At 34.6% G+C, this 11035-nt stretch overlaps 3 protein-coding genes across 4 annotated transcripts in view; 1 reads left to right on the forward strand and 2 right to left on the reverse strand.

Annotated features, from left to right (window-relative positions):
- Window positions 1-106: 106 nt before the first annotated feature.
- Window positions 107-1624, forward strand: LOC100178404. The gene is made up of 3 exons (XM_002126913.4): window positions 107-204; window positions 616-756; window positions 1071-1624. Exons 1-3 carry the CDS (start codon window positions 159-161, stop codon window positions 1229-1231), a joined length of 348 nt encoding a protein of 115 aa, XP_002126949.1. The 5' UTR covers window positions 107-158; the 3' UTR covers window positions 1232-1624.
- The window catches only part of LOC100183130 (cullin-2), a 10106-nt gene continuing 628 nt past the window's right edge, over window positions 1558-11035 (reverse strand). Inside the window, exons 1-18 of one of the 2 annotated variants that reach the window (XM_002127350.5) lie at window positions 10698-10873; window positions 10100-10202; window positions 9804-9847; window positions 9318-9471; window positions 8321-8500; window positions 7939-8049; window positions 7343-7505; window positions 7047-7171; window positions 6526-6693; window positions 6056-6181; window positions 5529-5759; window positions 5148-5222; window positions 4721-4825; window positions 4118-4285; window positions 3232-3384; window positions 2858-2920; window positions 2333-2451; window positions 1558-1999 (exon numbers count right to left, since the gene is read on the reverse strand). In XM_002127350.5, the coding sequence (XP_002127386.1) occupies window positions 1987-1999; window positions 2333-2451; window positions 2858-2920; window positions 3232-3384; window positions 4118-4285; window positions 4721-4825; window positions 5148-5222; window positions 5529-5759; window positions 6056-6181; window positions 6526-6693; window positions 7047-7171; window positions 7343-7505; window positions 7939-8049; window positions 8321-8500; window positions 9318-9471; window positions 9804-9847; window positions 10100-10202; window positions 10698-10807 (2211 nt within the window). In that variant the 5' untranslated portion in view covers window positions 10808-10873 and the 3' untranslated portion in view covers window positions 1558-1986. Of the gene's footprint in view, window positions 2000-2332; window positions 2452-2857; window positions 2921-3231; window positions 3385-4117; window positions 4286-4720; window positions 4826-5147; window positions 5223-5528; window positions 5760-6055; window positions 6182-6525; window positions 6694-7046; window positions 7172-7342; window positions 7506-7938; window positions 8050-8320; window positions 8501-9317; window positions 9472-9803; window positions 9848-10099; window positions 10203-10697; window positions 10874-11035 lie in introns of those variants that run through there. The other variant, XM_026833730.1, reaches the window with a different exon arrangement.
- Window positions 10871-11035, reverse strand: part of LOC101243016 (Werner syndrome ATP-dependent helicase homolog) — a 2215-nt gene continuing 2050 nt past the window's right edge. Inside the window, exon 2 of the mRNA XM_004225767.4 lies at window positions 10871-11026. Within this exon, the coding sequence (XP_004225815.1) occupies window positions 10915-11026 (112 nt within the window). The 3' untranslated portion in view covers window positions 10871-10914. The remainder of the gene's footprint in view (window positions 11027-11035) is intronic.

Consider the following 11035-nt stretch of genomic DNA (forward strand, 5'->3'; position numbering starts at 1 on the left):
TTCAAATGTTTTTTGTTTACTGTCAATAGGACGATAAAACAGAATGAAAATGTGTTCCAACTTTCCCACCCTACTATATAATACAAACCATTTTGTAATCGTTTACAGCAGTATCTAAAATTACTTCTGGTATTTTAGTTTAAATTTATAGTTCAATCATGAAAATGTATTTACTGCTCGCCGTCTTGGCTTTTGTATGCGGAGGTAAGTACGTTTAATAATAATTCAGGGGTTACGAAATTTAACTGTCGCCAAGACATTAGTTTATGAATATGCTTGTTTGTATGTTATAGTGGGGTGGGAAAAAAGGGACACCTTTTTATTCTACTTCTCGTAACATTCAATAGTAAACAAAGACCATTCAAAGAATTATAAAATCTTGTCTTCACGACTCCCATTGACCGTTGTTAATTGTTTAAAACACGATCAGAATATTTGGATATTATGTGCAAAAGGTGTCCCGTTTTCCTAACCCAAGCAGTTTACATTAATATAGTCGTTTTCGGCTCCTTTGGTATTTGTAATAAAATTACCTTTTTATACCTGAGAACCCGAAAATATTATTTTTTATCCTGCCTGTTAGTAAAAGAAAGTTATTGCAATGATATATTACAGCGCAATGTCTTGACTGCTACATGTACGTGGTGAACGATTATAACGGACTTCCAGAATTGGACCAACCACCCCCATCTGCATGTCCTGGGAACGAAACACATTGCGCCACTTTATCATGGACAAGTGTACTCAGCACCAATGGTAAGTTTTATAGCTCTGCCAATATATATTGTGTGCACATTGGGAACAGAAGTTAAAGGAGCCTTAAACCATAATTTGGCTTTGTTCAGTGGCGACACCACGCTAAAGTACAATAAGGTCAAATGGGTATCTTTAAAAAATATTTCACGTATTTCCTAAACGTGTGATAAACAACAAACAACGCTCTTTTACAGTTGTGAGGATTCGGTTACATAAATCTGGAAACATTTTTTGTTTACCACCAAATGGGACAATAAAATAGAATGAAACGTACCATACCTCCCTAACCTACTATACACAACCCGTTTTTGCAGAAAAGGTTCGCTACCAAGAGGGATTATGCACCACCTACTCCGTGTGCACCCAGTTCTGTAATACATTGGCAGCAACTCCAACACTCAATACACCACAATGTCAACAGCAGTGTTGCACAGGTGAAGGTTGTAACAAGTTCCGTGGTATGGTGCGTTTGTAAATCTGGCAACATTGTAAAGTAAAACGTAGATTTCATTGAATGTTAATTATTATACCAAATTGCTTACGCAATGTGCTTTCTTTGCAATGAACTTTTATGTAAATCTGTAGCAATAAACGTTAGTTCTAAATAGTTTTAACAGTTCAAACAACTAATTTTTTTTTCTCAATATTTCCACTGTGTTGGTTACATATTTAAACGAACTGTTTGCAGTAAAATCTTCGTTTTCTAATTATATCCAAGAAAGTTTTAAACTCTTTACAACAGTTTCCGCGGTAAATATTTTGCACAAATGTATTTTTTAATGTTTTTTTTGCACAGCCCACTGGAGCAAATGTTTATAATTTAATTCGAATATACCAGCAAACAAATATAACGAAAACTGAAAAGCAAGTTGTGGTTTAAATGGCAGGAGAAGAAACATTAAAACAGCGCCCGGAGCGACTGGTTTGTTTTTAAATTTAAATAATTTCAACCAATATGGAACTTAAAGAAAGATTTTGAAGATTGTTTAGCGAACTGAGATGCTGTAGTGTATTATAGTGGATACTTTGTATTATAAACTCGGTGGTGATAGAGATATTGTGCAATATGAAAGTATGAGTAAGTTTAAGGTTTCTGAGCTTTTTAAGTGAAATTCCTTGCAACCAAGCACCAGGTATTCAACTGCAGGAAACAGTAAGTTTCATGTCGTGGGATCTTTGGTGCTTTCCGTCACTTTCAACAAGCATTGTGCTTCTTAGGATGCTTTCACTTCAAGCCAAGTATCTATATAGTATATTAAGAAAGTTAATACAAAATCCAGAAAGTATTGCAAACTAATATTAATGTATGTATGTGGCTGCCAGGTGTTTATAAGTGTAGAAGACATTTTCTGGAGTTTGTTTTGTGATAAAGGACCCACATTTTGTCTACCATACAGTAAGGCATCATTAGGATTTGCTGGTAACAACCTGTCCAAGGACTAATACACCAACAGTGATAGCAACATCACACATAGAACCCATAACCAATGGTTTACATTTGGGCGCTCTAACCGCTGCGCCAAGATCATAAAAACAAACAATTGCGAGGGGGATTTTCTTTAGTTGCTCACATCACCTGTACTGATCTGGTGAGTCAGGTGATCGTTCGATATAACTCTTCTCTATAAGTGCTTCTATTGACCGCTTGATGGCGCTAACACTTGGCGTAAATCGAATACGAGACTTGTTGATGACCTAGAAAAATTTGAATAAGTAATTAAACTAAATAGTTTTTAGTCAAAATTAAACCTAATACAAAAACAACAGTGAATAAAAATAAAAAAAGTGATTGATAACCTAACAATATTTATAAAATAAAATGTGTAAAATTTTAAAAGGTATTTATATATTTTATTACACTGAACGCTATTTTATTTTCATTGTTTATAGCAAACTGGTAATTTTGTGTCTTTTTATAAGTAATAAAAATATAAACATATGCTATCGAAGATTTAAATTAATCAAACCAACAAAGAAAATGTAATTTTCTGCAAAACTGCAGTCAAGAAAAACATGCTTAAAACTTGAGTAGTGTTAAATAAAAGTATGACATATTTCGGTGTTTTTGTTTCATAAAGATGATCAAATATAAACAGCTTACTTCTTCCATAAGCGTGTTATGGTGAAGCACCTTCCTTGCCTTCATTATTCGTACGATAGCTGCCTGTAGTCAACCACAATAACATAAACACAGGGTTAAGTCAATTATGGCCTAAATCTCAGGTACCACGGCATGCCAGTGTTATTTATTTTCACGTTAAGGAGCAAAGACAGTCATTATAACATGGGTGATCTGTTTCATGCACTAAAATTTTTTTTGACTTAAATATATTTATACGACAGTTTTCAAGCAAACCTGTTTATTGCAATGGTAAGACCTATACATGCTATACCTACATTTCTTACAAGATTAAACAACTAGCCATATGTGATTGAGTTAAATTAAGCATATAACATAGAGTTTTTGAGGCAAACCTGTAAATACAGCTTCCTATCATCCGCCACAGCTGTGTGAGTTTGTTGTACCTCCGTGGATTGCTCCTTCTGTGTTTGGGTGAACGCAACACGAAACTTGGTTCGTTTGTTGGAGAATTTGTTGTTTACACGAATTACGCTCATGTCCTCTAACTGTTTAAAAAATATAATTAAATGAATAAATGTAACTTATTTACCCTCGTGTAAAGCAGAAATGACAGTCGTTATACCACAGGTGTTCTGTTTTACAGACCCCGTGTATGCTTATTCTTTTTCACAAGTTATATTTTCTTGAATTTTGTACGGCTGAAAATTTGGGACCACTAGGTTGGAGATGGACAAAACGGACCTCTGGGTTGTAGCAATTGCCGTTAAACCTCTTACCAAAGACACATACGCATACAAAAGCTCTGAAGCCAATATAAGGGAAGAGCAAACACCAAAACTGTTGTTGAAAAATTCCCCTAACCATGGTATATAGTAACGCACACAAAGAAAAACTAAACTTTAACCCAACCACACAATGGGAGAAAGTGACAAAGACTTGGGGAAACCACAGAATCGTGTATTTTATGACGGGGAAGGAAATTTCGTAATATGTGGCTGTTGCTGGGGACTCTGTTTTTTTAAAAACTCATATTTATGTTAAACTAACGTTTATTATAAACTCATATTTGTGATAATTAATATTTATGATAACTTTCGTTTATGATCAACTAACGTTTATCATTAACTCGCACTTATGATAACTAAAATTTATGATAAAAATGTTAGACCTGAAAACAAGTATGTAGCAAACACTCAAATTTGAAGGGTTCACAGCAAATACAACGTCAGGTCTTATATTCAACAATACAAAGGTAGCTATTCATTATAAATTGTTCACCTTTTCTTGCGTAGTTTTCAACAATATATTTGCATCAGTTAACGCAGCGATGTTTCGTTCCAAATCTTTGTCTTTTAACTTTGTGTTTTGTGAAATATCGGACACAGTTAGTTCGATGGATTCGTTGAACAAAAGGATGATTGCAAGCTGGTAGGTTGACATGGATACCTTGAAATATATGAATGAATGCAAGTGTAATAAGTTCCAGAATCTGATGCTCATAGAGTTAAATGTTAAGAAATACAGTAAGGATCTGGTGCTATGAAATACGTGACAGACAGAATCTATATTCTTCTGCAGGAACAATTATAAATTACATCTGTTTCAGGCTTATAATATACCTGGTAGCACAAACATACAGTCTATATAGTATGGGGGGCGAGAGAAGGGATACCTTTTTATTCTATTTTCTTGTCTTATTTGGTAGTAAATAAAGAATATTAAAAAATTTATAAAACCGCATCCTCAAGACTCCCATAAACCTTATTAATTGTTTAAATAACTTTAAAATACAATCAGGATATTTAGATATTATGTGCTAAAGGTGTCTCATCTTACGCCACGGTACTATATATAGTTTTATGACATATTTCTGTATCTTACCAAATAAGGTTTGCTTGTAAAGTTAATACGAACTTCAGCTTGTGAAAGATGATGCAACCAACTTAAGTTACGACCGTTAAACTTGTGGTTGTAAAACTCTTCAAACTGGAAGGAATAGGAAGAAGATTGTTCGTTAAATTGAAAGTTGTTTATACTGTGTGTGTATTGCAAGTGTTGGGCTGGTGTTCTCAATGGTATTTCTAAGTTGTTCTTATGCATATAACCTTATTTAATTTCAGGTTTTTATAAAAAAACTATTTCGAAATATAAGAAAATATTTGAATGAACATTTGCACCTTATTTATCCTCACATGGCTAAGCAATGACAGTCGTTATAACACAAGCGTTCTGTTTTAAACACCTCCTGCCCATTTACGAGTTATGTAACTTTTGATTGTTATTGTTTATTAAACCAACATATACTTACTTGTTTCAAACATCTATGGAGAGTTTCTGGGAGAACAAATTCGACTTGATTTGCAGTGAGTGGCCACGCTCCTGCCTGTTATAAATATTCAACACTATAAGAAGGAAATTCAGATACTCGATGCTCAATATTGTTACTGAGACATAGAAGTCATTTTCTAGTTGGCACTAAATGGGTTATTGTACCCTGGGTGTTGGGGTAAGAGACCAACTCTGGCCTAAATCTCTGGTCCCATGACTGCCACACTATAGGAACTCACCTACATAAAATAGAACAAAAACGCAAGACATGGCAAAACTTTATGTCATAAACAGACTTTTTAAATCGCATTCTTTTACGGGTAGATATATACCATTGAAACGAATAATATGAAACACCAACCTGTAACACATTAACGTTTATACTGGGTTGTGATGAGTCTTCCGTCTTGGCCACAGTTTCTTGATATTTCTTCCCAAGTTCTGTGCTTAACCTGACATCAGTGAACATGCAGTGTAGTTTGGATGTGAAGTCGTACCCACATACCCCCTTTAAGCGGTTGATCATCATTTCTTCCATGTCCATTGCACATGGACTGTGAATTAACCTTCTTGCAAGCGCACGACTGTAGAACTGTGGTAAGGGGGATGTTACTTATTTATCCCTGCGTGCATTCCATACACCTTGTGTCTCCTTACGAATTACCACATACGTAACTTTGTGGCTGAATGAAACTTATTTATCCTAGCGTGAAGGGGCAACGACAGTCATTATAACACAGGTGTTCTGTTTTAAACACCTCTTGTCCGCTTGGGAGATTAAATTAGAAGACAATTGTATCATATTATCATATAAATATAGGATGTTTATGATGTATTAAAACCAAAGAGAAATCAGTGTTTTATGCATCCTATAAAACAATAACTGACTTTTTGAAAGACATCTTTTTCATCAATATATCGGAACACAAGGATTGAGCTTTGAAGTTTTTCATCAGCGTCGTTACTCGGACCTTTTGTACAACGTCGTAAGATCGCATCACAGTATTTACAAACCTGGTGTATGAATTATTCATAAAATATATAGAGGATAAATTTATTGTGATGTTGTAAACCATACAAAATTAACCCAAGCAAATTACATTTGCCATGCGAAATTCATTACTGACTTAGGCTTATTGAACCATTATTTAACAAAACTTAAACAAAGGCTTTAACACAGTGAATGCGCGAGCACAGTGGGTGTTGAACCATTATTTAACAAAACTTAAACAAAGGCTTTAACACAGTGAATGCGCAAGCACAGTGGGTGTTGGGGTAATGAGCCAAAAAAATCTTAGGGTGTTATAGCGTGCCAAGCTGCCGAACCTTAAACTCGTAGAAAAATAAACAAAACTTACAAGTTCCGGTGCCCTGCATTGCTGCTTGGGGTCGCTGTAGTTGACCACGGCTGTACATGCGCGGTCGAGCGCTGACACAAAAAGTTTGTCCGAGTGAAATGTGTCACGTATGACGTCATGAAAACGCTTGTGTACTTCCAGAATTGTTTCAACGAATTGTAACGGTACCTGTACGTGTATTTTAGAGAGGTTATTACTTAAAATGGCTAATACTATATTTTGTATTATGCATATTTAGTGATGGGTAACAAGCAGGACAAAAGCATGAGATGTGAGACAAACCAGAAAGCTACATTGGAAACTTATGTTTATTTATAAGGACTGATGTTTGGGATTGAAGGGATGCAGAAACTTAATAATCCAAGCACTGTAATTTTAATACACTTTTATGGTAAAAAATAACATAAATACCCTATTTAATTTACACTAAATTGAAACAGCTATACCAATCAATGTTTACAAAACAGTATGGCAATAAGTGTAATTTACTACTGTGGTTTGTTTGTGTTAATGGTTCTTACGTTTCCTTCCTTAATTCCCTTGACAAGATCGAGACCTGTTTCCTTGATGTGCGCCTCCAACTCTGATACCATATGTGTAAGTCCATTGGAAACAGATTTAAGCAGCATGTACATGTGGTGGAGGTCTGGGGGGTGGAGGAGTTTGTATGTATGGGTTATAGACATAAGTGTTATGTATTTAAAACTTTAAGTAATATCTGGGGTGACATTGTAAAAATGCGTTAAAGTTGTCAAATATATAGACTTAATAAATGTCCTTAAAGTGAACTTGCTATAAAGTAAGAGTTTACACTAACCAGTGGCTGAGTTATGTCGTATCATTTGTCGACAACCAGCTTGTAGGAATTTAATGTGGTCGATAATAACTCGTTGCTGGCATTCTAACGTTGTCTTCTTGTAAGAGGAAATATGGAGGAACCTTCGGCTTCTCATCTCTTCATCTGTGAGGAGGCTCAGGATCTGTGGAGTATTTATTATTAGATTGTTGATTTATCAAAAGGTTGAAAATATTGGGGTTCGATAACTATTAACTGAAGATATGTTTTTCAACTGTCACTACAGTACTTTAGGATAATTCCCCAGGTCTTTAAGGGTACTGAGAATTTATTAAAAGGTTGTTGATTTATCATTAAGGTGGCAATGTGTTCAAATATAACTGAACATATGTTTAGCTATAATGAATTGAATGAATCTGACCCAGATGTAATGCTCATGGAGTTAGACCACTCAGAATCAAGTGTTGCTATATGCATAACTGACAAAAACTAAAATTTTATTTGATTTTATTGGTATGTATTTCGTAGTACTTGACCCTGAATGTGAATATTTGGTCAAATGAACATAGGTTTATTTAGAGAAACCCGATATACAAAGTAATATACTTATTTCACACCTTGTTCATGTATTCCGAGCAAGTAGAATCATCACGTAACTCTAAAGCTTTTGCTCGATAGAAGTCACCAGTCTCTTGAAGGAATAATTTCTCAAACACATCTTCATAATACTGCAAGAAGTATTTTAATTAAAAATCAGTCGGGCAACTAGTGGGATACAGAGTGACCAGTCCCTCCATTTTACGCTTCTCCTACAGCCCTGAACTTGTATACACAATAACACAACTTTACAAAACAAAGCAACAAACTGTCCCCACTTTAAAATACATCAATGCAATACAGTTTGAAACTATTTAAATGCAGCAAAACAAAACATAACACACTGTGACAGTCACTATCAATTCAATTAAAAAATACACCATAGATTCAGTTTAAACACACCTTTAATGCATTTCTCTTCTTATGCTGTTCAACAGCTACCAAGGAGTACAAAGCAACCTGATGTACTGACTCCCCACCTAATTTCCCTTCCCTGTCCCTTGCTATGTCCCTGAGGATGGTGGAGACCAACCGGTGTTGTAAAGGATCCAACATTCCTTCTCTCCATGCCTCCATTGCAAGCTGGAAGTTCGGTAAAATTAATTCACATTTTGGAAACTAATAAAGTCACATTTTAGAGAATAATAAGGCACTATTTAGAAAAGAAAGTCACATTTTGCAGTGAAATAAAACAAAGTCACATTTTTGGAACAGTACACATATCATAAATATGCAACATTGGTACAATACCGGGGTGAAACTAAAAGGGTTGGCCTTCCACTTTCTAAGATCTTATTAAAACACTTTTATACTTAAATTTGTAATGTTTATAAATTGGTGCCAAAACCTATGGTATTTCTCCTATATACAAGCAACGAATTTACTAGAAATTTTTCATAAAATGATATTTAATACAGAACAGCTGGACAGAATGCATAAGGATTGTTTTACAGATTAATTACATGAAGTAATATAGCAAATTAGCCATCATAGGAAACCACAATCTACACACAATATGTTGTTGTAGACATCTCACATTACAATTTCTGAAAATTAATTTGAATATTAACACAATCTTCAAGCCAAACATTCATGGTAATTGTTGAAATAAGTGTTTAGTATTCTAGGGTAAGATGGGACACCTTTAGCACATAACATCCAAATATCCCAACTAATCATGTTTTAAACAATTAACAACAGTCAATGGGAGTCATGAGAATACCATTATATAATTCGTTGAATGTCCTTTGTTTACTACCAAATGAGAAAATGAAATGAAAATGTGTTTAATCATTTCCCACCCTACTCTATTTCGCCTAAAATGACACCATCAGTCTCTTATTGGAAAAAGCAGATGAGTGTATTGTATACTTGTATATATCTTAATACAAAACCTTACATCTTTTATCTCGAGCATTTGTTCCTTGTCATCTACAACAAAACCATATTCGATATCTACATCACTCTGTTTGGACTTCCGTACATACTGGTGGTTGAAATGGTGGTATAGTAGGTTCAAGTACATCGCTCCTTGACTGTATGTTTTCCAGTGCCTATGGAAGAGTTGGTAATTAAGAGAAATGATCTGAAGGGAATGGTAGTATAATAATTAGTAAACATAAAACTTCGAGGGCTAGGATGAAATCCCCCCGTTGCCCCCGGTGTATTGACATGGTGCAGGTTTGCTTCCAACACGGATGGTATGGGTTTAGGACTTGAAGCTGTTACTATTAGGGAAGAGACTGTCTTTGTTTAATGTTTGGGCGTGACCCTTGCTCGAACCCATAGATTAAAAATATCCACAAAAATAATTATACACAAAGTTTCATATATAGATGTGGTAATTTGTGAATGGGCACACTCACTCATTGATGCTCATACTTACTTTGCATAGCTTGACAATAAGTCAGTTTCACGAGCACAAACATCCTGCAAAAGATTGTAAAATAACTTAGTAACTAATTGTGTTAGGTAATAGGTTGAGAATTAAGATTAAAATAAAGGACAGGCGGCATATAATTAACAACCTTACTAAACACACAATTTGCATGACTGTCATTGCCCAAGCACATTCATCCATTCGTAATGAATAATATTTTACAAACTCTATGCCATTACATACAACTGAACAGCTTTTGAGTGCATGCACCATTACACATAATTTCGACATTACCAACCTACCTTACACAAATGTTGAACATGGGAAGTTAAAAATGTTTTAGTTTCTTTATACAAAGATTCACCAAGTGCTTCAGGGTATGCGATGCAAAGCGAATAAATATCTCTGTCAATTAGTAGATAAGGATTTTTTCCAAATAAATGTTTTTGTGTGTACTGTGTTTATAATGCAAAAATATGGATGATGTAAATTTAGATAATCGGATAACACAAGATATTGCCCAGTGTTACTGTTTCTAGTGTTTCATATCCTATACAGTTATGTTAAATGTTACATTATGAAAAATACATATGCATCCTGTTTTGAATTTGGTGTAATCTGGGGTGTCATTGTTAAAAAATAGTTATTTTAAATTATATTTGCAAAACATAGGAAATCTTATTAAACAATATGACAGATGCAATGTAATATACTTTGCTCTATCTTTGGTTTATACACCTAACAGCAGGGTAAAAAGTGTTTTATGCTAAAAACATTTCAAATCATCCCTGTTTCAAAAGTTAAAATGACAAGTCAACCAAGGAACATTACACCTATGAAATAAACATATATATATATATTTTTTACAAAAGTATAATGTGTTGGTTTTTCAAAGGATACGAGAACTTGTCATTCCACACAGGCCGTGGTAGTGGAGCAGCCGTGATGACCTTCTGCACGGTGTCCGACAATCTGCCCCATGTTTCGTCAAAATTGATCCGACGTGACATCTTATAACCTCACTTTGCTGAGGTTTATCAGCTTTTATTACCCATTATTGACAAAAGTACCTAACTGCTTAATATTTTGATTAAAAGAAGATGATAAAAAGTAAGAATTAAAAGAACTGAGCACTAGCAGGTTTCCAGCTTAAAATTGATTCATAGACGAGTAAACTTGCATAAGCATCCAATGCTGCATAATATAGTTGGTCTTCAGACAGTGGAAATGTGGCCAAT

The sequence above is a fragment of the Ciona intestinalis genome, chromosome 3 (assembly GCF_000224145.3).
Source record: "Ciona intestinalis chromosome 3, KH, whole genome shotgun sequence".
Lineage (NCBI taxonomy): Eukaryota > Metazoa > Chordata > Ascidiacea > Phlebobranchia > Cionidae > Ciona > Ciona intestinalis.